The sequence below is a fragment of the Heterodontus francisci genome, chromosome 7 (genome assembly GCF_036365525.1).
Source record: "Heterodontus francisci isolate sHetFra1 chromosome 7, sHetFra1.hap1, whole genome shotgun sequence".
Taxonomy (NCBI): Eukaryota; Metazoa; Chordata; class Chondrichthyes; order Heterodontiformes; family Heterodontidae; genus Heterodontus; species Heterodontus francisci.
This window is the reverse complement of record NC_090377.1, coordinates 39,175,433-39,201,868: the sequence shown is the minus strand read 5'-3', so window position 1 is coordinate 39,201,868 and position 26,436 is coordinate 39,175,433. Positions and strand designations below refer to the sequence as shown.

The following is a 26,436-nucleotide window of genomic DNA, read 5'->3' as shown; positions in this document are numbered from 1 at the left end:
ACAGACGTTTTGCAACTGTCTTAGTACAACACTCACAAAAAAGAACCCTGGCTAATATTCCCTCCCATGCCTGAGGTACTCTAGCTAACTGTAGTGTTTCTATGATCAGTTGATTGAGATGACGAGCTGGTGGTCAAAGGTGGTCAGGTATAACTTTTTGATACATTTGATTGTTAATTTCATCGTGAGATTGGCGCATGTGGCTTTATAACACAGGCACTGGAATTAATTTGGACATCCATGTTGCCGCTGTATTGTGAACCTGCTTCTACCAGTTGCAGTTCTGAAAGCTGAGAGTGGAGAAAGAATGGCTACTGCTTCCTTAACAGGGCCTGCTCTCCCAATAAAATAAATCCTAGTACAAAGAACAAAGAACAGTACAGCACAGGAACAGGCCATTCGGCCCTCCAAGCCTGCACTGATCTTGATGCCTGCCTAAACTAATACCTTCTGCACTTCCGGGGCCCTTTTCCCATTTACTTTTGTTCGTATTTGTACTGAATAAAGAAATCCAGGAAGTAAAAAAAAAAAAATTGTGTGTACACAATAGGCTGAATTTTACACCGCCCCAGCGGGACGGTTGATGGTATGAGGGTGGCGTAAAATTGAGCGGGAGGCTCCGGGAGGCCTACCCGCCCCGCTCCTGCTTCCAGTGAACTTTACGGTGGTCGGGCGGGGGGAGGAAACGGCCCGCCCACCCGAGGCCAATCAAGGCCCTAAAGTGGCCACTTAACGGTCACTTAAGGGCCCTCGCCTGCCTCCAGGGGTATTTTACCCGTGGCAAGCAGGCGTGCTGGGGGCGTGAAAGGCCGCCCAGCGAAAGTGGGGGGGGGGCATGGCAGTCAAGCACAGGTGCCCGTTTGAGGACCGCCCCTGCCTCCCAACCTACCCCCGGGACCCAAGACGCCCCCTCCCCACAAACGACCACCCTAGCCTCACCAGGGCAGGGCCAATTCCCCTGGTGAGGCATCCCCAACTTACCCAATTTCTTGGATCCATGGCATCGGCTGGGCTGCAGTCCCAGCAGTGGCCACCGCTCCTGGTGGCACTGCTGGGATTAAGAGCTGCCGGCCCACTGATTGGCTGGCAGTTCACCAAGGCGGGACCTCCTCCCTCAAGTGGGCGGAAGTCCCGCCTCAGGACAATTAAAGCCCGGGGACCCGTAAAATACGGAACGGATTCCTGGGCTAGGCGGAAGCCTACCCGTCCGCCTCGGGTAAAATCCAACCCAAAGTATCTATTGTACAGCCATTTTAGTTATATGAAGTTCTCTACCTGCCTTCAAACTGGTTCAGGACTTGGGCTGGAGCTGACTTATCAGTATGGGAGAGAGGGGAATTAAATTCAGTGCCAGCATTTGATTGTGTACCTCTTTGACCTACCCAATCCTGTCAGTGGTACAAGAGGCAATATAAATACTGCAGGTATATTATGCCATTGGCAGTATATCGGTAAATTCACTATCACTGCACATTTTAATAAGTTCCTTAAACATAATGAAATGCTGAGCCAATAATGGAAGTACATTGTAGGAGCAGCTCTATGAGTTTCTTAGTGCTGGACGCTATGTCAACAGAATATGTTAGATAAAACCTATTGAAAGTCTCAAAAAAGTATTTTTAGAAAATACTGCAACTCCAGATCTGGACCAACTATCAAGTTCTGATTTACAGAAGTAGGACTGTATTTTGTTCAGCTCCCAATGTCAACCTCTGTGGTTGGGGTGGGGTGTGGGAGGGCGGGGGGTGGATGGTTGCACCAGCAGTGCCGTGCCACGGAGCCTGACACTAGCATTGCCGGGCCCAATCTTCCCGGTGGCGACGAGGCTCTGTGGTGGCCACCCCGCCGATCGGCAACAGGACCCACCTTAAATAAAGGACATGAATAAATTAACAGACCTTTCACTGAGATTTTGTCGGCTGTCCGCGATCTTGCGTGCAGCAACCGGCACTCATGTGCCTTCGCTTTCCCGTCAAGGGAAAGCGGGTGTCACTGAGGTGGGAAAGGGGGGATCTTACGATTTTTAGTGTAATGGGGGGGGGGGGGTGGGATGACCTCTGCACTTTGTGCAGTTGTAGGCAGAAACGTCACATATTAAATGCAAGTGTTTTGCGGGAGTGGGGCAGCTATTTATTTCCTTTGTATTGTGTGGGTGGGGGGGGAGGGGGAGTGGTGGGGGTATGTGCCCAAAATCATTTCAGTGTTTTGGTGGGGATTATGGGCTTCAAATGTGCAGGTGTGGCAGCCCTTTAAAAATGGCACCAGCGCCTGCGCAGAGCCCACCTCCGCCACGTGGAAAACATTTATGTAAATCATGAACAATAGTGAACAGCAATGATCCTTGTGGAACATCGCTTCCGACCATTTACCAATCTGAGTAACTTCTTTCAATCCCTACTCTGATAACAATGCTATCCCAGCCTTCTGGTTTCACTTTCTCTCCTGATAACATTTTCCATCTGATGTTGGGTGGAAGTGGAGCCAGCAGCAGGCCATAATAAGTGAAGGCTCCTGCAGGAACAATGTTAAGTTGCCGTGTTTATATTTTCTGTTATAGGAGATGCTACACACCCCATTCCCAACTATCAGCTGGACTTTTGTAACACAAAAGAACCTTTAGTTTCGAACCACAGCCACTGACTTTGGTGTGACTAAGCCATTCTGAAGAAACCATAATTATGAGGAGAGACCTGAGATACTGGGGACTATTTCTATTGCAGTGGATAAAAGGTAATTTCAAGGATTTTTTTTTAAATTAAGAAGAGTTTTGATAGTGAATTGAAAAGACTATTTCTACAGTTGGGGAGTTAGTGAAGAGGGGTCATCAATTTAAAATTATTACCGAGGAGAGGGATTAGAAAAAATGTCAATGGATTACTTTGCCAGAGGGAATGGTTGAGGCAGAAACCATAGCTTATTGAAGGCAAAATTAGATAAATATTTGAAACGGAGTAAGATCCATTGCTATGGAGAGAGCAGAGCAGTTGGATTAGTTTAGGATTGCTTGGGCAAAGAGCCCATTCAGCCAAGATGGGTTGAAAGACTGTCTTCTGTGCTGTAACATTCCATGGTTCTAGAGGTTAGACAGACTCTGATCCTCAAAAATAGCACAGAGACAGATGTGTTTAGGCAGCCTCTAATCCATACTAACAGCAGGGATATATAAGGTTCAGGCAGCCAATTTTACAGAGATTAAGGTCCATTTTATTACATCACAAAGATATTAAAAATCTATAAGTTAAAAGGTTGGTAAATGAAAAAGAGGCTGCACTGGTGACACAAAATGCAATTACATTGACTGTAGGCTCGCTTCAGTTACTTACGGATTTGACACAGCATTCCTTCCCAGCCTGGCTGACAGTGACAGGTACTCGGTCCCACACATTCCCCACCATTCTGGCAGTTTTGCAGACAAATCGCTGTGTACACAAGTAATAATTGAAAATCTATTCATTAAAATATAAACTCTATGTATGAATCTGGTGCTGCTGAGTGAAACCAAATCTGAAGTTAAAAAAGCTGCTATTGAGAATCTAGGCCCTTTTCTCTGAAGCTGAGAAAATTAATGGGTGACTTGATAAAGGTCTTCAAGATTATGATAAGCTACATAGTGATACATGATTTCCACTTGTTGGTGAGGCTACAATGAGAGCTGACAAATTTAATATAACCACTAAAGGAATTAAAGGGAAGATTAGAAAAAGTTTGTTGACACAGTAAGTGATGAACATATGGAATTGGCTGCTACAAAACAGTTGTGAAAGCAAACTTGATAAATTCTTTAAAAAGAAAATTTGAACAACACTAAATGGTGGGCAGAGTGAAGAGGACAGTTGGATTAGACTAGATGGCTCATGTGGAGAAATAGACTGGCGCAGATTGGATGGACTGAATGACTTGTTTCTGTATTCAAATTGCTGGATTTTATTAGCTTCTACCAAACTGATTGTAGTCTTGAAAATCAGATGTAGCTTAATCAAATTCTCTATTCATTACACTCCTACCCATTCTGAGGTGCACTTACGTTGATTGCATCGCTTCCCTTTCCACCCTGATGGACAGTCACAAATATCTGGGCGCACACACTTCCCTCCATTCATGCACATTGGCTCACAGACACCTGAAGGAAGGAGAATGTGGACAAATATTTCAAATTGTAAAACTTCGTATGGGACAGGATACTGACCTGTTTATCTAGTATTTGTAAAAATTATTAGAAACAGCAAACACAAGGATGATCAATGGCTTATTAAAGTGTGGCGAGTTGAAGAGACTTAGCAGTTGGCAGGAAAAAAAACAGAAGCGCAAGGGGAGAGCCAACTGTGTAACAGCCCCGACAAACAAATTTTTCTGCAGCATCTGTGGAAGAGTCTGTCACTCTAGAATTGGCCTTTACAGCCACTCCAGGCGCTGCTCCACAAACCACTGACCACCTCCAGGCGCTTACCCATTGTCTCTCGAGACAAGGAGGCCAAAGAAGAAGAAGAAGAAGATGATTAGAAACAGCAAACACAAGAATGATCAATGGCTTATTAAAAATAAACTGAGCGAAGTGATTCCATGCATCTAATTTGAAGTGGCACTTTATCAGGCTGAATTTAGTCTGTTCCAAAATAGGCAGGAATTTCACAGTAATATTTAAATGAAGCTGGAATAACATCGTAACACCCATTGCCTCAGGTGTTTCAGCTTTCTAGGTTCTGACTTAGTTATGGAAGATTGAAGTTCCTGGTTAAAATATCCAGTAGTTTTAAGGGCATTTCTACATTTTTTCCCCAGCTTCGAGTTCAGCTTTTATGAGCCTTTGTCATAATTGCTCTGCTGCTGCTTTTTTACGCCCAATTTAATACTGTCATTAATTGGAATTCCTCCACTTACACTTTTTGGACAGGGGAGGACTAACAGATGCATGCCAGGCAGGCCATGTCCTGTGCCCAACTGTAGCTACTTATAAATTTGCATTTGAAGACCGAGGTGTACATGGCTCAATTTGGCAGATGATGAATGGCTATTCTCAGGGCAGGCTGATGGTCCAGATATGAAATAACCCTTAGGTTCAATGGTTCTTTGGAAACACCTCAATCATAGTATGTTATGCTGACAAATTGACAAAAGCCTGACTGGTCATACCCGCCAAGCTGTCACAAATCTATTCAAAGGAAATGATGTACCTATCATGGTGAACTGCCTTCACAGACTCTGGTGGATTAGCAGAGTCAGATGTAGAGCTGTGACATGGACTATAATTGCTCCTTCAGGTAAGTCCTCATCTTTTGCATCGGAATTATGATCTCAATAAAGCTCTTGCACATTTCATGTCAAACCACAGCCGAAGACACCTGCATAAGCAGTGTAAATGTAATCAGGATCCACTGAACGGGGCTCTAGTGATTTCCCATCTCCGTCATGACTTTTCTGCACCTGTGGTACCAATTTCACTGGCTGGAAAATGCAACCTTTGGTGCCATTGGACAGTTAATGCAGAAATCCAAACAGCCTGATAGGATTTAATAGTATTCAAATGCAGAGTGTTCTAAGTGGTCTTGAGGCTGAAATAGACAGGAGGAGCACCCACCCATTGTCCATCACCAGAATGGGAGAAAGTCAGCACAGGAGGAGTGAACTGATCCTAACCCCTAAAGCTAAAGGGAAGGTAGGTGCTCCTTTGTTTAGTTCGTAAGAGTGGAATTTAAAAAAATGTTTAATGTCTTCTGACAATGCCACAAAAGAGCTTGTATCAAAACAAAATAAAAGCAAAGACTATCTTGCAATAAACAAGGGTTTCCTGCTCATCTCTTACTATTAACCTGACTGATACTTCTCGATCTAAGATCAGATTGTTAAATCTTTCCTATGGTATAAAAGATGATTAAATCTGTCTCTGAAAAATGTTGGCACAAGAGGAGAGTAGAACTCACTCTTCTGACATCTTCTTCCTGTGGAGCCATCAGGACAGGAGCACACATTGTTTCGCATACAGTGACCACCATTCTTACAGGGGGGATTGCAAACAGCTGCAAAGGAAAAGATTGAATTTTACTATTAGCATAGGTACATCCATTCAGACACCTCCTTCACTTTATAAATACATTTCAGGCAAAGCAATACTGTTACACAATTACTGTTTACACATATTAAAATAAACATATTATAAACTTCTTACTTTCTATGAGAGGTTCTGTGGTTCGGAATTAGACTTGCATTATTCAAGCATGCTTCACTGTTCCAATTAAAACTCAGAGCTTGATTTCTTGCTGTGTTTGCTGTGCTGGTTTTGAATTTCTGAAAGTTCATTATGGAAAGTAATTTGGCTAATTTTGAAGGGTAATTTTCCTGTGTGCCTTCTTGGCTACTGCCCCGAAATAGTTCTTTTAAACAGTCTCCCCCTATTACTGAAAAGGTGGAAGTGTACATTGGATTCCTACAGAAATTACTCAATAACATGTCATCATTTTAATTCCCATTGGTACCAGAATATTTGGAAATCCTGCACAAGCTGGGCTGAATTTAGTGGAGTCAGTGGAGGTCCCAATGCTGGGCCAAAAAGGGAAGGGGACCTCCGCCTCGGCCATTATGACCCCACCACCCCCCCCAGCGCAATTCAACTTGCTTGGGCAATTAACTGCCTGGCGCAGTGGTCCCCATCCATTTAGGAGGGGGACCTCGCCTCCAAGAGCTGCTGGCCAATCAGAGGGCTGGCAGCTCAGTAGTATTGAAAGCGGCACCAGGTGCAATGGCCAATGCCGGTACTACACCAAGCCTGGGACCAGGGCCATCGTTGGAGCCCTGGACCTCAGGTAAGCGTGGTGGGAGGAGGAGGGTGGTTGTTGGGGCCTGGGGGGTTAGCAGAGGGGCGGCCTTTGCTGCCAGGGGCCCTCCGTGAGCCACAGATTGCTCATGGCGGAAGACCACCAACTGCGCAGGGAGGCCAGCTTGTTTTACTCTGTGGCCTCCCCGCATGGAAGTGGCCCCCCCGCCTACCCCCGCCACTGATTTAATTCCATCGGCGGCCGGAAGAGGCTCTTACGTGGTTATTAATTGGCCACAGAAGGGCCTCAATTGGCCTCTGGATGGGAAGGCCAGCTTTGGCCTTTCCCACCCCCAACTTCATTGCAAGGTGTCTGGCAGGCAATGGGCCCACCACCTACTTCCGTCATTGTTCTATTGGCCGCCCCCCACCCCTCCCCCCCCAATAGCCCTGATCCCAAGGGCCCATTAAATTCCGCCCACTGTGTTTTCTGAAACCTGCTGATACTGGGGAAAAAAAATAAGAAAAAATATAATAGGGAAGATTATTTATTTCTTAGAAACAAACAAAATTGTTTATGCTTTTCACAAAAAGGAAATGGGCCTGGACTTTCTGCTTGATCGCGCTGGTTTTCTCAGTGCAATTCCTTTGATATCAGCATAACAGACGCACAAATCATGGAATTTTAGGCACAAATTGCATTCAGCGCAACTTGCGTTTCCGTAATCTTTTGCACGCACTAGTTTTAATGACATTGCGCCCTGTCCTCAGGGTGAATTACTCACCATTGGGAGTTTCCACTGCTTGTTCGCAGACCTTCGAGGAGAATCCAAAATTAAGCTCAAACTTTTGGGTGCTAGAACATTAATAACTTTTGAAAGGATTTGAACTAATTAAAAAAAATTACTAAGGAACTCATTACTGTAGCCCGATTGAATTAGAAAATAATTGAGATGATTGACCTCCAACAACCACAACCATCTTCCTTTGTGCTAGGTATGATTCCAGCCAGCGGAGGGTTTTCCCCCTGATTCCCATTGACCTCAGTTTTGCTAGGGCTCCTCAATGCATACCCGGTCAAATGCTGCCTTGATGTCAAGGGCAGTCACTCTCACCTCACCTCTTGAGTTCAGCTCTTTTGTCCATGTTTGAACCAAGGCTGTAATGAGGTCAGGAGCTGAGTGGACCTGACAGAACCCAAACTGAGCGTCACTGAGCAGGTTATTGCTAAGCAAGTGCCGCTTGATGGCACTGTTGATGACACCTTCCATCACTTCACTGATGATTGAGAGTAGGCTGATGGGGCGGTAATTGGCCGGGTTTGACTTGTCCTGCTTTTTGTGTACAGGACATACCTGGGCAATTTTCCACATTGCAGGGTAGATGCCAGTGTTGTAGCTGTACTGGAACAGCTTGGCTAGGGGCGCGGCAAGTTCTGGAGCACAGGTCTTCAGTACCATTGCCGGAATATTGTCAGGGCCCATAGCTTTTGCAGTATCCAGTGCCTTCAGTCGTTTCTTGATATCACGCAGAGTGAATCGAATTGGCTGAAGTCTGGCATCTGTGATGCTGGGGACTTCAGGAGGAGGCCGAGATGGATCATCAACCTGGCACTTCTAGCTGAAGATTGTTGCAAAGGCTTCAGCCTTATCTTTCACACTGATGTGCTGGGCTCCCCCATCATTGAGGATAGGGATATTTGTGGAGCCACCTCCTCTAGTTAGTTGTTTAATTGTCCACCACCATTCACGGCTGGATGTGGCAGGACTGCAGAGCTTAGATCTGATCCATTGGTTATGGGATCGCTTAGCTCTGTCTATTGCATGCTGCTTACGCAGTTTGGCATGCAAATAGTCCTGGGTTGTAGCCTCACTAGGTTGACACCTCATTTTGAGGTATGCCTGGTGCTGCTCCTGGCATGCCCTCCTGCACTCTTCATTGAACCAGGTTGGTCTCCTGGCTTGATAGTAATGGTAGAGTGGGGGATATGCCGGCCGTGAGGTTACAGATTGTGGTTGAGTACAATTCTGCTGCTGCTGATGGCCCACAGCGCCTCATGGATGTCCAGTTTTGCATTGCTAGATCTGTTCGAAATCTATCCCACTTAGCACGGTGATAGTGCCACACAACACGATGGACGGTATCCTCAATTTGAAGGCGGGAACTCGTCTCCACAAGGACTGTGCGGTGCTCACTCCTACCAATACTGTCATGGACAGAAGCATCTGCGGCAGGCAGATTGGTGAGGCAGAAATGTGCCTCCAACACATTTACATCCTTCCTTAAATAAGGAGACTAGTACTGTACACCGCACTCCAGATGTGGTCTCACTAATGCCCTGTATAGCTGAAGCAGAACCTCCCTACTATTATATTCAATTCCCCTTGCGATAAACGATAACATTCTATTAGCTTTCCTAATTACGTGCTGTACCCGCATACTAACCTTTAGCGATTCATGCACCAGGACACCCAGATTCCTCTGCATCTCAGAGCTCTGCAATCTCTCACCATTTAGATAATATGCTTCTTTTTTATTCTGCCTGCCACATTGGCAATTTCGTACTTGCCCACATTATACTCATTTGCCAGGACTTTGCCCACTCACTTAACCTATCTATATCCCTTTGTAGCCCCCTTATGTCCTATTCACAAGTTACTTTTCTACCTATCTTTTTGTCATCAGCAAATTTAGCAACCATACCTTCGGTCCCTTCATCTAAGTCATTTATATAAATTGTAAAAAATTGAGGCCCCAGAACAGATCCCTGTGTCACACCACTCATTACATCTTGCCAACCAGATGACCCATTTATGCCTACTCTCTGTTTCCTGTTAGCTCGCCAATCTTCTATCCATGCCAATATGTAACATGTAACCATGAGCTTTTATTTTCTGCAATAACCTTTGATGTGGCACCTTTTCAAATGCCTTCTGGAAATCTAACTACAATACATCCACCGATTCCCCTTTATCCACAGCACATGTAACTCCCTCAAAGAACGCCAATAAATTGGTTAAACATGATTTCCCTTTCACAAAGCCTTGTTGACTCTGCCTGATTACCTTGAATTTTTCGAAATGCCCCGCGAGACCGTCTTTAATAATAGTTTTTAACATTTTCCCTAAAACAGATCTTAGGCTAACTGGCCTGTAGATTCCTTTTTTCTGTCTCACTCCCTTTTTGAATAAAGGAGTTACATTCACTATTTTCCAATCTAACGGAACCTTCCTCGAATCTAGTGAATTTTGGAAAATGAAAACTAACGCATCAACTATCTCATTAGCCACTTCTTTTAACACCCTAGGATGAAGTCCATCAGTACCCGGAGACCTGTCAGCCTGCAGCTCCGACAATTTGTTCAGTACCACTTCCATGGTGATTGCAACTTTCTTGAGTTCCTCCCTCCCTTCCATTTCCTGGCTTACAGCTAATACTGGGATGTTACTTGTATCCTCAATAGTGAAGACCAATGCAAAATATCTGTTCAATTCATCTGCCATCTCCTTATTATCCATTATTAATTCCCCAGACTCACTTTCTATAGGACCAATGCTCACTTTGTGAACTCTTTTCTTTTTAAAATATCTATAGAAACTCTTACTACCTGTCTTTATATTTCTAGCTAGCTTTCTCTCGTATTCTAATTTTACCTTCCTTATCAATCTTTTAGTCAATCTTTGCTGTTTTTTATATTCTGTCCAATTTTCTGACCTGCCACCCATCTGTGCGCAATTATATACTTTTTCTTTAAGTTTGATTCTTCTCTCCCTCAAACTGAATGTAAAATTCAATCATATTATGATCGCTGCTGCCTAGGGACGCCTTAACTATGAGGTCACTAATTAATCCTATCTTGTTGCACAATACCAGGTCTAGTATCGCCTGCTCTCTGGTTGGCTCCAGAATGTACTGTTGCAAGAAATTATCCCGCAAACATTCTATGTAGTCCTCATCTAGGCTACCTCTGCCAATCTGATTTTTCCAGTCTATATGTAGGTTAAAATCCCCCATAATTATCGCTGTACCTTTTTGACAAGCTACCATTGTTTCTTCCTTTATACCCCATTCTACAGTGTGGTTAATGTTCGGTGGCCTGTACACCACTCCCACAAGTGATTTCTTGCCTTTATGATTTCTCATCTCTACCTAAACTGCTTCTACATCCTGGTCTCCTAAACTTAGGTTATCCCTCTCTAATACCATCATGAATTAACAGAGGTACCCCTCCACCTTTTCCTAGTTTCCTGTCCTTCCTAAATGCCATATGCCCTTCAATATTCAGGTCCCAATCTATGTCGTCCTGCAGCCATGTCTCTGTAATGGCTATCAGTTCGGACTTATTTACTTCTATTTGTGCTCTCAGTTCATCTGTTTTGTTTTGAATGCTAAGTGCATTCAGATACAGAGCCTTTAATTTTGTCCTTTTATTATTTTTGTAACCTCTAGCCTTATCTGTTGATTTACTCTTAGATTTGAATGCTCTGTCCCTTCCTGTCACAGTCTGTTTATCAGTTCCCATATTAATACCTTTCTCTTTTGCCTTGTCTCTACTCCTTGATTTACCATATCTTATCAAATTTGATCCCTTGCCACCATTATTCAATTTAAAACCCTCTCCAATTCCCTAGTTATGCGGCTTGCTAGAACACTGGTTCAGCATGGTTCAGGTGTAGACTGTCCCAACTGTACAGCCACCACTTTCCCGAGTACTGGTGCCAGTGTCCCTCGAACCGGAACCCACTTCTACCACACCAGTCTTTGAGCCACGCATTCATTTCTCTGATCCTATTTGCCCTATGCCAATTTGCACGTGGCTCAGGTAATAATCCAGAGATTATTACTTTTGAGGTTCTGCTTCTTAATTTGGTGCCTAGTTCCTCATACTGACAATGCAGAAACTCTTTCCTCCTCCTGCCTATGTCGTTGGTACCTACATGGACCATGACGACTGGATCCTCCTCCTCCCACTGTAAGTTCCTCTCCAGCCCTGAGCAGAGGTCCCGAACCCTGGCACCGGGCCGGCAACACAGCCGTTTGGACACTCACTCTTTGCTGCAGAGAACAGTGCCAATCCCCCTAACTCTACTGTCCCCTACTACCATTACATATCTTTTTTCTCCCTCCACTTGAATGGTTTCCTGTACCCTGGTACCATGGTCAGGTTGGTCATCCACCCTGCAGCCCCCACTCTCATCCAAACAAGCTGAAAGAACCTCAAACCTGTTGGACAATCGCAAAGGCTAAGGCTCCTGCACTCCTGCCCTCTGGGTCCCCTTACCTGCCTCAGCTGCAGCCACACTCTCCTCTCCCTGACCACTGACCAAATCAGAAGACCCTATCCTAAGAGGTGTGACCACCTCCTGGTACAAAATGTCCAGATAACTGTCCCCCTCCCTGATGTGTCGCAGTGTCTGCAGCTCGGACTCCAGTTCAATGACTCTGAGCTGAAGCTCTTCGAGCCCCAAACACTTACTACAGACGTGTTTGCCCTGGATCACACTGGCATCCAGGAGCTCCTACACGCTGCAACCGTGACACATCACCTGTCCTGCCATCCTTAATGTGTTTTAATTAACCACTTAATTACTTCATTCAATTATTTATTTTATTTTCCTTTTTTTATATATTTTTATTGAGCTTACCACTAGTTCCTTTACTATTTTAGAAGTTAGGATTAGAATGGACCTTAATCACTTACCAGATGCTCACCAAACAGGCAACTTCTTCCCAAACCAATCATCTACCTGCTTGCCTGTGATGTTTGATGCTATGTTTGATTTAAATTAAATTAAATTAAAAGCTTACCTGTATACTCACCCCGGCAGCTCTCTGTTTCCCTGCTCTCCCTGTTGATTGTGACGACACTCTGATATAATTTTTTGATTTTTCCCTGCTGCTCCTGCCGTGTTCCTCTCTCTCGCTCTGTCTCTGGTCTCCAATGATTTTATCTACTTACCTGTAGACGAGGACAGCCAGACAGCAAGGTCTGCGGCCTTTGGTGCCACCGTTGGGTTCCCTAGAGTGTGCAAGTGATGATAAACTGCACTCATGTGGCCACTAGAGCTACCTGGGACCAGCCTACTGTCTTAGTCAATTGCAAAAGCTTCCACTCTTTGAACGTACAACTTATTTGCAATCACATGAGAAGAATCATGCCATGTTTGCGCACATTTCCCAGGGAGCTGTCATGACTCATACATTTTGAGGAACTCTGAGCTGCCAGGAGTTTTTGAGGAACCAACCGCTCCAGACCGGTCAAGGCAGTGGAAGCACATATTCAGCATGCCAATGGTGGGTTCGATGATAGCTTTGATGGATCCGTGACCAGCATTGTATCATTCTTCAGCTGCGCTTGGAGATGCCATTCTGGTGTCATCAACCATTTACAAAGGAGGTAACCCTTATTTTTTGTGCTAAACCCACTTTTGGCTGTATTAATCAAATTTTACCAAGTTACCACTCTTAAATAGATCAATGGATATTTTTTAAAGCAAAACTTAAAAAAAGTTTTAAAATGCTGACTGACTGCACACGTTCATGGCAGATTTTGTTGATATGCAAATGATTTGACGGGAAATTCGGGGGAAGAAAACACTTTGAAAACGGGTGTAATTTGCAATTGAATCACTGACTGCACTTGAAGTGGAAACTCAATCCTAGAGTTTTAAAAACTAAAGTCAGGTTTTATAACAGGAATCCCTCGTTCAGGAGTCTGAGCTAAATGGGACCTTGGGACAAAAGGAATCACAAAGGAAAGTTTTTATTCAAGGCTTGACACAATTTCCCTACCCTTATCCCAGTTCCACTGCATTAAAATGATCCCCCCACAGAATGATTCTCCAACCTCAGTCATGACCAAGCATTATTTTTGCAGGTTGAATGAGAAGGCACTTTTGTGCACCTCTCAATGGTTAGCTCATCTGCAGAATGGTGAACGGCGCTAAATAATAATTAAAAGCCCATAGGAAGAAAACTTACCATTTTGACAGTGAAGTCCATAGAAACCACGAGGACAGATACATATGTTGTGTCGAACACAGATTCCACCATTAAGACACACAGGGGTGCAAACAGCTGTACAAAATGAGGAATTAATCAGCATATTTATTAAGACTTGTATGAGAATGTACATTGCACCTTTAAAAAAGAACATAATGCTCAGTTAAGCCTCACAAATGCTCTCTTTGAAGAGACATGCGACAGTTTGAGTTGACAGCACAAATATATGCTCATGTGAGCACAGAAATACACACCTCCAGTTTAATATTCAAGGTTACAATCTACTTACCTGTTTCACAGGAGGGTCCTGACCACCCAACTTTACATTTGCATACATCAGGGGAAACACACTTTCCACCATTTTGACAGTGTCTGTTGCAAACCACTGTAAATATAAAACAATCTCAGTTTCAGTTGCATTCAACATGGAACAAATGAAGGGCTCCACCGTTACACCAGAATAAACACTTTCATCATCTTAAGCTGATGGAAAGAAAACATTTATCATCATGTAGTTTAATAGGTAAGAACAGAAAAAGGGAGATTGGAAGGGGAAAAAACCATACAACCCATTGAGTTTGTTCCTTCTAGAGTCCACTGATGACTATCTCAATCATCCACCCCTGCACCCCAAAATCTCTGGATATTTTTAACCCCCCTGTGAATCAAACAGATCAAACAATATTTCTATAACCTGCAATCTTGACAGGTATTCATCCAGCTCCTTTTTAAAGGTGTTAATTAATCTCAAATGAACAACATTTTATGGTAGCCGATTCCATATATCTAGTCTGTCATGGGACAAAAAGATTTCTGATCTTGCTCATGGCTTCAAGTTTTATTAAGCAAATAACCAATACTACTCCACCACAAGGTATTCCTGAGCAGTCATGTGAAGTGCCAGAGTGGAGCCGAATGGTTGAGTGCTTGCATGTAACACTAGGGTGACAATTTGATAGTGTACAACATTGTGTAAAGAGGATATGAATTGCAATTTATCTTCTCCTTAATAAAGCCCATCTTACATAAAATTTCCTAGTGTAATGTTTTTAATGTGCAGAATAATAACAAACCAAATAATGTGCTTACTTGTTTCACACCTTGGTCCCACAAATCCATAATGGCAGGAGCAGGTATTTCTGGTTATACAAGATCCACCATGTTCACATGGTGGAATGCAGAGGGCTGCGCATAAAGTACAAATCATTAATACAGCACAGCATTAGTATGAATCTTTGACTTGCATTCGATTGTCACATAGACCATCAGTCTCCCTAACTTGATCAGTGAAATTAAATCTAGAACACAAGGCCTTTAGCTGGATCCCATCTTTTAAGGTCTTTAGTTGCCTGCTGGAAATCTATTTCCAACCTTTCATTAAGGGAATCAGTTGGATGAACACACTTTGTCACTAATAAAATAATACCATTAGGCTAAAAAAGTGTTATTTTTAGCTGAAGGGTGTATGGTACAGTGACTCAGCAGTTCTGCAACATAACATTACACTCCCAAGCCATTTTAAACCCCATGTTATGACCAGGTGAGAAAGAGGTCTAGGGTTCCCTTTCAGCCTTCAACCGGTCTTACTGTAACAGGGTTTAATTTTAAACACACGTGTTTTTAGCTCCCCCTTGGTGAATCCATGTTCACTGCTTTCCAACTATAAGGCAAATAAACCAGCACAAACAGGCGTTCATAGGTTTAAAGAAGAAAAGTTGAAATTTATTAAACTTAGACTTAAACTCTAATTCGGTTAATGCCTATAGATACACGACGCGTCCATGCATAGAGACAGAAAAGAGCAGAAGAAAAATAAAGTGGAAAAGTTTGAGGCAATACCTGAAGTTTTTGTTATGGTTCTTTGAGCTCACTTTAGAGTCCTTGATTGTAGGTAGATCTTGCTTTTCGTTGGGGCCCAGTATTCTTCATAAACCTTGTTCACTATAGGAGACTTTTCTCTCTTGGGGTTCATGTGTCTTCAGTGGAGCCAGAGGCTTGTGAGAAACAGATGGGAGCAGACAGGAGAGAGATCTTCTCAGCCCAGGAGCAAACAGACACTCTGAGTTAAAACTGTACAATTCAGAAAACTCCAGGTTGCCAAGCAGGTTAGTCATGTGACTAACTGGTCTGACCACGTCTTGGATTGTATCACCTTAGCAGTCTCTGGAATGCTCCTCTTACACACAATACCTGGGGATCAAGGTCCATTGTGGGTTGAATGTGTCAGAGAATGGTCCTTTGTCCTTCCAAGCACCGTCTGTTAATATGCAAATGTCTTTTCCAGCCACGACTGTTCTGTTCAACAAGTCCTTTCTTCACTCCAGTAACAGTTTAAAATCAATGTTCATGACAAAATTAACGTGCCTCATTCTTGGCAGGTGGGACCTCGTATGACACCCCAGGTTACACTGCCCAGATTGGATGGCTTTAGTCAATTCTTGGTTTGGTTAATTGAAAACTGGGAACCCTATGGCTATAGGTAGATTGTGAGCAGTGTAGACTGTCTGAATCGGTCCCACCATGTAAGACAATCACAGATCCCCAACCACAAAGACACTGATGTCCTGTTAATCCAATGCCGATTTGACAGACAGAAGTTATTCATTATAAATCTCAGTAACAATAACTTCCTTCAATAAGGGAATGTTCCCATACACAATAATTTAGAAAAGTCTGGAGTTGGCTAATCTTAGATAAATCAATAAGAGGCACATAAAATCTATGTGCAACTGAAAGTGTAAAATGTGTTCAGAATCTGTTCACTTCCTTTGATTCTAAATATATTTCTGGTCCTTTTTTGTGACAAACTTGTATTTAAAGTATCCAATTAAACAAAACATTCTTATCTGTTTTCTTTGAATGCTGACTGCATTGTTCTATCTACATTTACAAATGGTGAAAGAAGAGTGAATTCAGAACAACAAAACAAAAACAAAACAGAATACAGAGAAATCACAAAGGTAAGAAGGTTCGTTAATGTATATGACTCAATTGCAGTGCATCAGCTTCTTGATACTCGTACAGTTTGCTGGCTTTATCTATGATGTGTGTAGGATTACTGTAATGGTGAATGAGCTGTACCAAGGCCAGTAATTCTGACAATGGTAAAATAATGCACTCATTAGAAAGTAAAAAATCATCCTCACTTTCATTATTTCCATCTGTTCATGTTTTTCTTTGAGTGCCAATTTTTGCTCGAATCACTACAAATTTTGGACTGAATATATTATCAGTTAAATTCTACAATTTTCGAATTTGCAGGTCATTAATATTGACTATGAGAATGGTTACTCTCGAATTCTCAATGACCTGATAGAGGAAACTGAAAACCTACCCAAAGCACCCATCATTTGCCAACTGAACCACAGAATGACTCAGGATGGATCACTGGATTCCTGCAGTTAAGACATGTTATAGGAATAAAACCTAGTCCTCAGCCTCGGCATTCTTTGCCAAGGCGAAAACAACTTCTAATCCTTATTGTAAGGATAATACATTATGAATCCTGGGAAAGAAGACTAAGGGAAGCTTCAGCGATGAAAAAGTAGGTGGGCATATGGCATTCTTTTACTGTTCCTTCTCTTTTTGTACCCGGCATTAAACTGTCGTAAAAAGTACCAAAAAATACAACCATATCTGCGATAAGTGCCTGCACCTGGAGCAACTTCGGCTCAGAGTTGCTGAGCTGGAGTCTGAGTTGCAGATGTTGTGGAGCATCATGGAGGGGGAGAGTTACCTGGAAACTTTATTCCAGGAGGCTATCACACCCTTTAGGTTAAGTAGAACCTTAGAGTTGGTCAATGGTCAGGGACAAGAGGATGTGACTGCGAGCCAGGCAGGTATATGGATCCAGCATGTAGTGATGGAGGAACCTCAGCTTTTGACTTTGACCAACAGGTACAAGGTGCTTGCTACCTGTGCGAATGAGAGCATGGACTGAGGGTGGATGAGCAAACGGACCATGAAAGCATGGTGCAGGATGCCATTCAAGTGGGGGGAGCGAAAAGGAATGTGGTAGTGATCGAGGATAGTATAGTAAGAGGGATAGATACTGTTCTCTGCAGCCATGACTGGGAGCTCTGAAGGTTGTGTTGTCTGCCCAGTGCCAGGGTTAAGGACATCTCCTCATGGCTGGAGATGAACTTGGACTGGGAGGGGGAGGATCCAGTTATCTGGGTCAATGCAGGAACCAACAACATAGGTAGAACTAGGAATGATGTTCTGCGAACATACGAATTAGGAGCAGGAGTAGGCCACTCGATCCCTCGAGCCTGCTCCTCCATTCAACAGGATCATGGCTGATCTGATTATAACCTCAACTTCACATTCCCGCTTACTCCCGATAACCTTTCACCCGCTTGCTTATCAAGAATCTATCTACCGCTGCCTTAAAAATATTCAAAGACTCTGCTTCCACCGCCTTTTGAAGAAGAGAATTCCAAAGACTCACGACCCTCTGAGAGAAAAATTTCTTCTCAACTCTGTCTTAAATGGGTGACCCCTTATTTTTAAACAGTTCTAGCTTCTCCCACAAGAGGAAACATCCTTTTCACATCCACCCTGTCAAGACCCCTCAGAATCTTATATGTTTCAATCAAGTTGCCTCTTACCCTTCTAAACTCCAGCGGATACAAGCCTAGCCTGTTCAACTTTTCCTCATAAGACAACCCGCCCATTTGTTGAGAGAGTTTGAGGAGTTAGGGTCCAAATTAAAGCAAAGAACATCAAAGGTAATCATCGCTGGATTGCTACCTGAGCTACGTGCTAATTGGCAAAGGGTGAAGCAGATTAGAGAATAAAATACGTGGCTCAAAGAGTGGTGTGGGAAGAAGGGGTTTTGATTCATACGGCACTAGCACCAGTAGTGGGGAAAGAGGGAGGGGTTCCATTGAGATGGGCTCCACTTAAACCGGGCTGCGACTGATGTCATGGTGAATCATATAACTAGGGCTGTGGATAGGATTTTAAACTAATTGGGGGGGGGGTGGGGATTTGGTGAAGCGAGATTTAGAAATCCAAAGAGCAATGTCGTGGCAATAAAACAGTCGAGCAATTTGGGTAGAGACAAGCAGAGTGAGACAAGAAGGGACAGAGAGTTTAACAGTAATTGGGCATCAGCAAGTAAGGTCTATGCAGGGAACAGCAGTAAAAAAAATGAAATTAAAGGCTCTTTATCTGAATGCACAAAGCATCCGCAGTAAGGTAGATGAACTAGTAGCACAAATAGAAATAAATGGTTTAGATCTATTCGCCATTACAGAGACATGGTTACATTGTGACCAAGGTTTGGAAATAAATATTCCGGGGTAGATTAGATTAGATGTTAGATTAGAGATACAGCACTGAAACAGGCCCTTCGGCCCACCGGGTCTGTGCCGAACATCAACCACCCATTTATACTAATCCTACACTAATCCCATATTCCTACCAAACATCCCCACCTGTCCCTATATTTCCCTACCACCTACCTACACTAGTGACAATTTATAATGGCCAATTTACCTATCAACCTGCAAGTCTTTTGGCTTGTGGGAGGAAACCGGAGCACCCGGAGAAAACCCACGCAGACACAGGGAGAACTTGCAAACTCCACACAGGCAGTACCCGGAATCGAACCCGGGTCCCTGGAGCTGTGAGGCTGCGGTGCTAACCACTGCGCCACTGTGCCGCCCTACATAACATTTTGAAAAAGACAAACAGAATGGCAAAGGAGGAAGGGTAACCCTATTAGTAAAGGATGACATAATGGCATTAGTGAGAAAGGATCCTGGTTCAGAAGATCATGAAGTAGAATCAGCATGGGTAGAGATTAGGAATAGCAAGTCAGAAAATGCTGGTGGGAGTAGTTTATAGGCCCTCTAACAGTAGCTGTACTGTTGGACAAAGCATTAAACAAGAAATTATTCGAGCTTGTAACAAAGCTAATGTAATAATTATGGGGGAATTTAATCTTCATATAGACTGGACCAATCAAATTGACAAGGGTGGTCTAGAAGATGAGTTTGTGGAATGTTTTTGTGACAGTTTCCTGGAGCAATATGTTGTGGAACCAACGAGGGATAAAGCTATTTTAGATCTAGTACTATGTAATAAGGCAGTAGAATTAGTAATCTCATAGTAAAAGATCCGCTGGGTAATCGTGATCATAATATAATTAAATTCCATGTTAAGCTTGAAAGTGACATACTCCAATCACAAATAAGAATCTTAAACTTAACAAACCAATTTAGGCACGAGGAGAGAGCTGGCTGCAGTTGGTTGGGTAACTAGACGGAAAGATATGGCAGTAAATAAACAGTGGGAAACATTTAAAGAAACAATTCAAAATATTCAACAAAAATACATTCCATTGAAAAATAAAAACTCAGCAAGAAAGATCCATCTGTGGCTTACTCAGGAAGTTAACGATAGTATTAGATTAAAAGAAGAGGCTTATAATTTTGCAAAGTATAGTAGCCAGTCTGAGGATTGGCAGTGTTTTAGAAACCAGTAAATGACCACCAAAAAATTGATAAAAAGGGGGAAAAATAGAATACGAGAGTAAATTAACTAGAAATATTAAAACAGAATGTAAGAGCTTTTACGAGTATATAAAAAGGAAGAGAGTAGCTAAAGTTAATGTTGGTCCCTTAGATGTAGAGACAAAAGCAATTATTACGGGGAATGAGGAAATGGCAGAGACACTAAATAAATGTTTTGTGCCTGTCTTCACAATAGAAAACACAAGTTGCATACCAGAAATAGAGGGTAACCTAAGGGCTAAAAAGAGTGAGAAAATTAGGTAATTAATATCAGAAGAAAAAAAGTATTGGAGAAACTAAAGGGACTAAAATCCAACAAATCCCCAGGATCTGAGGGCCTACATTAGCTCTTGACCTCATTACAGCCTTGGTTCAAACATAGACAAAAGAGCTGAACTCAAGAGATGAGGTGAGAGTGACTGCCCTTGACATCAAGGCAGCATTTGACCGAGTATGGCATCAAGGAGCCTGAGCAAAACTGAAGTCAATGGGAATCAGGAGGAAAACTCTCCGCTGGTTGGAGTCACACATAGAAACATAGAAAATAGGAGCAGGAGTAAGCCATTTGGCCCTTCGAGCCTGCTCCACCATTCATTATGATCATGGCTGATCATGCAACTCAGTAGCCTGTTCCGGCTTTCGCCCTATACCCTTTGATCCCTTTAGACCCAAGAGCTATATCTAACTCCTTTTTGAAAACATTCAATGTTTTGGCCTCAACTGCTTTCTGTGGTAGCGAATTCCACACACTCACCACTCTCTAGGTGAAGAAATTTCTCCTCATGTCAGTCCTGAAAGGTTTACCCTGTATCCTTAGACTATGACCCCTGGTTCTGGACTTCCTCGCCATCGGGAACATCCTTCCTGCATCTACCCTGTCAAGTCCTGTTAGAATTTTATAGGTTTCTATGAGATCCCCCCCTTACTCTTCTGAACGAGTGCAAAGGAAGATGGTTGTGGTTGTTGGAGGTCAATCATCTCAGCTCCAGGAGTTCCTCAGGGTAGTGTCCTGGGCACAACCATCTTCAGCTGCTTCATCAATGACCTTCCCTCCATCATAAGGTCAGAAGTGGCGATGTTTGCTGATGATTGCACAATGTTCAGCACCATTCGTGACTCCTCAGATAGTGAAGCAGTCCGGGTAGAAATGCAGCAAGACCTGGACAATATCCAGGCTTGGGCTGATAAGTGGCAAGCAACATTCGCACCACACAAGTGCCAAGTAATGACCATCTCATACAAGAGAGAATCTAACCATCTCCCCTTGATATTCAATGGCATTATCATCACTGAATCCCTCACTATCAACATCCTAGGGGCGACCATTGACCAGAAACTGAACTGGAGTAGCCATATAAATACCATGGCTACAAGAGAAGGTGAGATGCTAGGAATCCTGCAGCGAGTAACTCACCTCCTGACTCCTCAAAGTCTGTCCACCATCTACAAGGCACAAGTCAGGTGTGTGAGTTCCCACTGGAGTGCTGACTTGGGGCTGCATTAGAGTGCTAAAGTGGGAGTTTTGTGACTGAGGGAGTTTGGTGAGGAGGGAGCAAGGAGCTCCTTTCATTTCCTACCTGTCCTCAATGAGCGTGAGAGAAGCCGAGAGTTTCCAAATAGCACAGCTGACTGGTGAGTAAGTCTTGGTGGGTATTTTTCAAACTGGATTCAATTGTAAGTCATTGTTTTAGCAACACTTCGTTGATTGATTTTTTTTATTATAATAGTCTTCGAAAGTTTTAAATTTAAAGGGTTTAGTCATGGCAGGAGAGCTTAAAGCCGTGGTTTGCTCCTCTTGCTACATGTGGGAATCTGAGAACATTTCCAGTCCCCGGGAACAGCATGTGTGCAGGAAGTGTGTCCAGCTGCAGCTCCTGGAAGCTCGAGTTTCAGAGCTGGAATGGTGGCTGGAAACACTGTGAAGCAACCACGAGTCTGAGAGCATCGTGGATAGCACATTTAGAGAGGTGGTCACACAGCAGTTGAAGGGACTTGAGGAAGGAAGGGAATGGGTGACCACCAGGCAGTCCAAGAGAAACAGGCAGGTAGTTCAGGAGTCCCCTGGGGTCCCGCTTTTTAAAAAGAAATTCATTTATGGGATGTGGGCGTCGCTGGCCAGGCCAGCATTTATTGCCCATCCCTAATTTCCCTTGAAAAGGTGGTGGTGAGCTGCCTTCTTGAACCGCTGCAATTCATGTGGGGTAGCTACACCCACAGTGCTGTTAGGAAGGGAGTTCCAGGATTTTGACCCAGCGACAGTGAAGGAACGGCGATATAGTTCCAAGTCAGGATGGTGTGTGACTTGGAGGGGAACTTGCAGGTGGTGGTGTTCCCATGTATTTGCTGCCCTTGTCCTTCTAGTTGGTAGCGGTCGCGGGTTTGGAAGGTGCTGTCTGAGGAGCCTTGGTGCATTGCTGCAGTGCATCTTGTAGATGGTACACACTGCTTCCACTTTGCGTCGGTGGTGGAGGGAGTGAATGTTTGTCGATGGGGTGCCAATCAAGTGGGCTGCTTTGTCCTGGATGGTGTCGAGCTTCTTGAGTGTTGTTGGAGCTGCACCCATCCAGGCAAGTGGAGAGTATTCCATTACACTCCTGACTTGTGCCTTGTAGATGGTGGACAGGCTTTAGGGAGTCAGGAGGTGAGTTACTCGCCTCAGGATTCCGAGCCTCTGACCTGCACTTGCAGCCACGGTATTTATATGGCTACTCCAGTTCAGTTTCTGGTCAATGGTAGTCCCTAGGATGTTGATAGTGAGGGATTCAGCGATGGTAATGCGGTTGAACGTCAAGGGGAGATCGTTAGATTCTCTCTTGTTGGAGATGGTCATTGCCTGGCACTTGTGTGGCGCGAATGTTACTTGCCACTTATCAGCCCAGGCCTGGATATTGTCCAGGTCTTGCTGCATTTCAACACGGACTGCTTCAGTATCTGAGGAGTCACCAATGGTGCTGAACATTGTGCAATCATCAGCGAACATCCCCACTTCTGACCTTATGATTGAAGGAAGGTCATTGATGAAGCAGCTGAAGATGGTTGGGCTTAGGACACTACCCTAAGGAACTCCTGCAGTGATGTCCTGGAGCTCAGATGATTGACCTCCAACAACCACAACCATCTTCCTTTGCGCTAGGTATGACTCCAGCCAGTGGAGGGTTTTCCCCCTGATTCCCATTGACCTCAGTTTTGTGAGGGCTCCTTGATGCCATACTCGGTCAAATGCTGCCTTGATGTCAAGGGCTGTCACTCTCACCTCACCTCTTGAGTTCAGCCCTTTTGTCCATGTTTGAACCAAGGCTGTAATGAGGTCAGGAGCTGAGTGGCCCTGGTGGAACCCAAGCTGAGCGTCACTGAGCAGGTTGTTGCTAAGCAAGTGCCGCTTGATGGCACTGTTGATGACACCTTCCATCACTTTACTGATGATTGAGAGCAGGCTAATGGGGCGGTAGTTGGCCGGGTTGCATTTGTCCTGCTTTTTGTGTACAGGACATACCTGGGCAATTTTCCACATTGCAGGGTAGATGCCAATGTTGTAGCTGTACTGGAACAGCTTGGCTAGGGGCGCGGCAAGTTCTGGAGCACAGGTCTTCAGTACTATTGCTGGAATATTGTCAGGGCCCGTAGCTTTTGCAGTATCCAGTGCCTTCAGTCGTTTCTTGATATCACGTGGAGTGAATCGAATTGGCTGAAGTCTGGCATCTGTGATGCTGGGAACTTCAGGAGGAGGCTGAGATGGATCATCAACTCGGCACTTCTGGCTGAAGATTGTTGCAAATGCTTCAGCCTTATCTTTCGCACTGATGTGCTGGGCTCCCCCATCATTGAGGATGGGGATATTTGTGGAGCCACCTTCTCCAGTTAGTTGTTTAATTGTCCACCACCATTCTCGGCTGGATGTGGCAGGACTGCAGAGCTTAGATCTGATCCGTTGGTTATGGGATCGCTTAGCTCTGTCTATTGCATGCTGCTTATGCAGTTTGGCATGCAGATAGTCCTGTGTTGTTGCTTCACCAGGTTGACACCTCATTTTGAGGTATGCCTGGTGCTGCTCCTGGCATGCCCTCCTGCACTCTTCTTTGAACCAGGGTTGGTCTCCTGGCTTGATGGTAATGGTAGAGTGGGGGATATGCCGGGCCATGAGGTTACAGATTGTGGTTGAGTACAATTCTGCTGCTGCTGATGGCCCACTTGGCCTCATGGATGTCCAGTTTTGCATTGCTAGATCTGTTTGAAATCTATCCCATTCAGCACGGTGATAGTGCCACACAACACGATGGACGGTATCCTCAATGTGAAGGCGGGACTTCGTCTCCACAAGGACTGTGCGGTGGTCACTCCTACCAATGCTGTCATGGACAGATGCTTCTGCGGCAGGCAGATTGGTGAGGACGAGGTCGAGTATGTTCTTCCCTCGTATTGGGTCCCCCACCACCTGCCGCAGACCCAGTCTAGCAGCCATGTCCTTTAGGACTCGGCCAGCTCGGTCTGTAGTGGTGCTATCGAGCCACTCTTGGTGATGGACATTGAAGTCCCCCACCCAGAGTACATTTTGTGCCCTTGCCACCCTTGAGCCTCCTCCAAGTGTTGTTCAACATGGAGGAGTACTGAGTCATCAGCTGAGGGAGGGTGGTAGGTGGTAATCAGTAGAAGGTTACCTTGCCCATGTTTGACTTGATGGCATGAGACTTCATGGGGTCCGGAGTCGATGTTGAGGACTCCCAGGGCAACTCTCTCCCTACTGTATACCACTGTGCCACCACCTCTGCTGGGTCTGTCCTGCTGGTGGGACAGGACGTACCCGGGGATGGTGATGGCAGTGTCTGGGACATTGTCTGTAAGGTATGATTCCGTGAGAATGACTATGTCAGGCTGTTGCTTGACTAGTCTCTGGGCCAGCTCTCCCAAGTTTGGCACAAGCCCCCAGATGTTAGTCAGGAGGACTTTGCAGGGTCGACCAGGCTGGGTTTGCCATTGTCGTTTCCGGTGCCTAGGTCGATGCCGGTTGGTCCGTCTGGTTTCATTCCTTTTTATAGACTTTGTAGCGGTTAGGTACAACTGAGTGGCTTGCTAGGCCATTTCAGAGGGCACGTAAGAGTTAACCACATTGCTGTGGGTCTGGAGTCACATGTAGGCCAGACCAGGTAAGGACAGCAGATTTCCTTTCCTGAAGGACATTAGTGAACCAGATGGGTTTTTTACAACAATCGACAATGGTTTCATGGCCATCATTGGACTAGTTTTTAATTCCAGATTTATTAATTAAATTCAAATTCCACCTTCTGCTATGGTAGGATTTGAACCCATGCCCCCAGAGGAATATCCTGGGTCTCTGGGTTACTAGTCCAGTGATAATACCACTACGCCACCGCCTCCCCTCGCAAATCAGTATTCCATTTTGGAGGCTGATGAGGCTGGTTCCTTCCACGAGTGCGGACAGAGCCAAGCTTCTGGCACCACAAGCAGCCTGTCTGCACAGGAAGGGGAAAACAGAGGAAGAGCAATAGTAATAGGGGATTCTATAGTCAGGGGAACGGATAGGCGCTACTGTGGCCGTCAACATGACTCCAGGATGGTGTGTTGCCTCCCTGATGCCAGGGTCCAGGATGTCACTGAACGGCTGCAGGGCATCCTGAAGGGGGAGGGTGATAAGGCAGAGGTCATGGTGCATGTTGGTACCAATGACATAGGTAGAAAGAGGGATGAGGTCTTGCATCAAGAATTCAGGGAGTTAGGCAGTAGACTAAAAAGCAGGACCTCTCGGGTTGTAATCTCTGGATTACTCCCAGTGCCACGTGCTAGCGAGTATAGTTTTAGTCTAGTTTAGAGATACAGCACTGAAACAGGCCCTTCGGCCCACCGAGTCTGTGCCGACCATCAACCACCCATTTATACTAATCCTACATTAATCCCATATTCCTACCAAACATCCCCACCTGTCCCTATATTTCCCTACCACCTACCTATACTAGTGGCAATTTATAATGGCCAATTTATCTGCAAGTCTTTTGGCTTGTGGGAGGAAACCGGAGCAACCGGAGAAAACCCACGCAGACACAGGGAGAACTTGCAAACTCCACACAGGCAGTACCCAGAATTGAACCCGGGTCACTGGAGCTGTGAGGCTGCAGTGCTAACCACTGCGCCACTGTGCCGCCCACAGTATCG

At 44.6% G+C, this 26,436-nt stretch overlaps 1 protein-coding gene across 2 annotated transcripts in view; it reads right to left on the bottom strand.

Moving 5' to 3' along the window:
• Nucleotides 1-26,436, bottom strand: part of si:ch211-246m6.5 (von Willebrand factor D and EGF domain-containing protein) — a 297,063-nt gene that overhangs the window by 5,237 nt on the left and 265,390 nt on the right. For both annotated transcript variants that reach the window (XM_068035012.1, XM_068035013.1), the window contains exons 24-29: nt 14,840-14,935; nt 14,040-14,135; nt 13,730-13,825; nt 5,919-6,014; nt 4,025-4,120; nt 3,324-3,419 (exon numbers count right to left, since the gene is read on the bottom strand). In XM_068035012.1, coding sequence (XP_067891113.1) covers nt 3,324-3,419; nt 4,025-4,120; nt 5,919-6,014; nt 13,730-13,825; nt 14,040-14,135; nt 14,840-14,935 — 576 coding nt within the window. The remainder of the gene's footprint in view (nt 1-3,323; nt 3,420-4,024; nt 4,121-5,918; nt 6,015-13,729; nt 13,826-14,039; nt 14,136-14,839; nt 14,936-26,436) is intronic.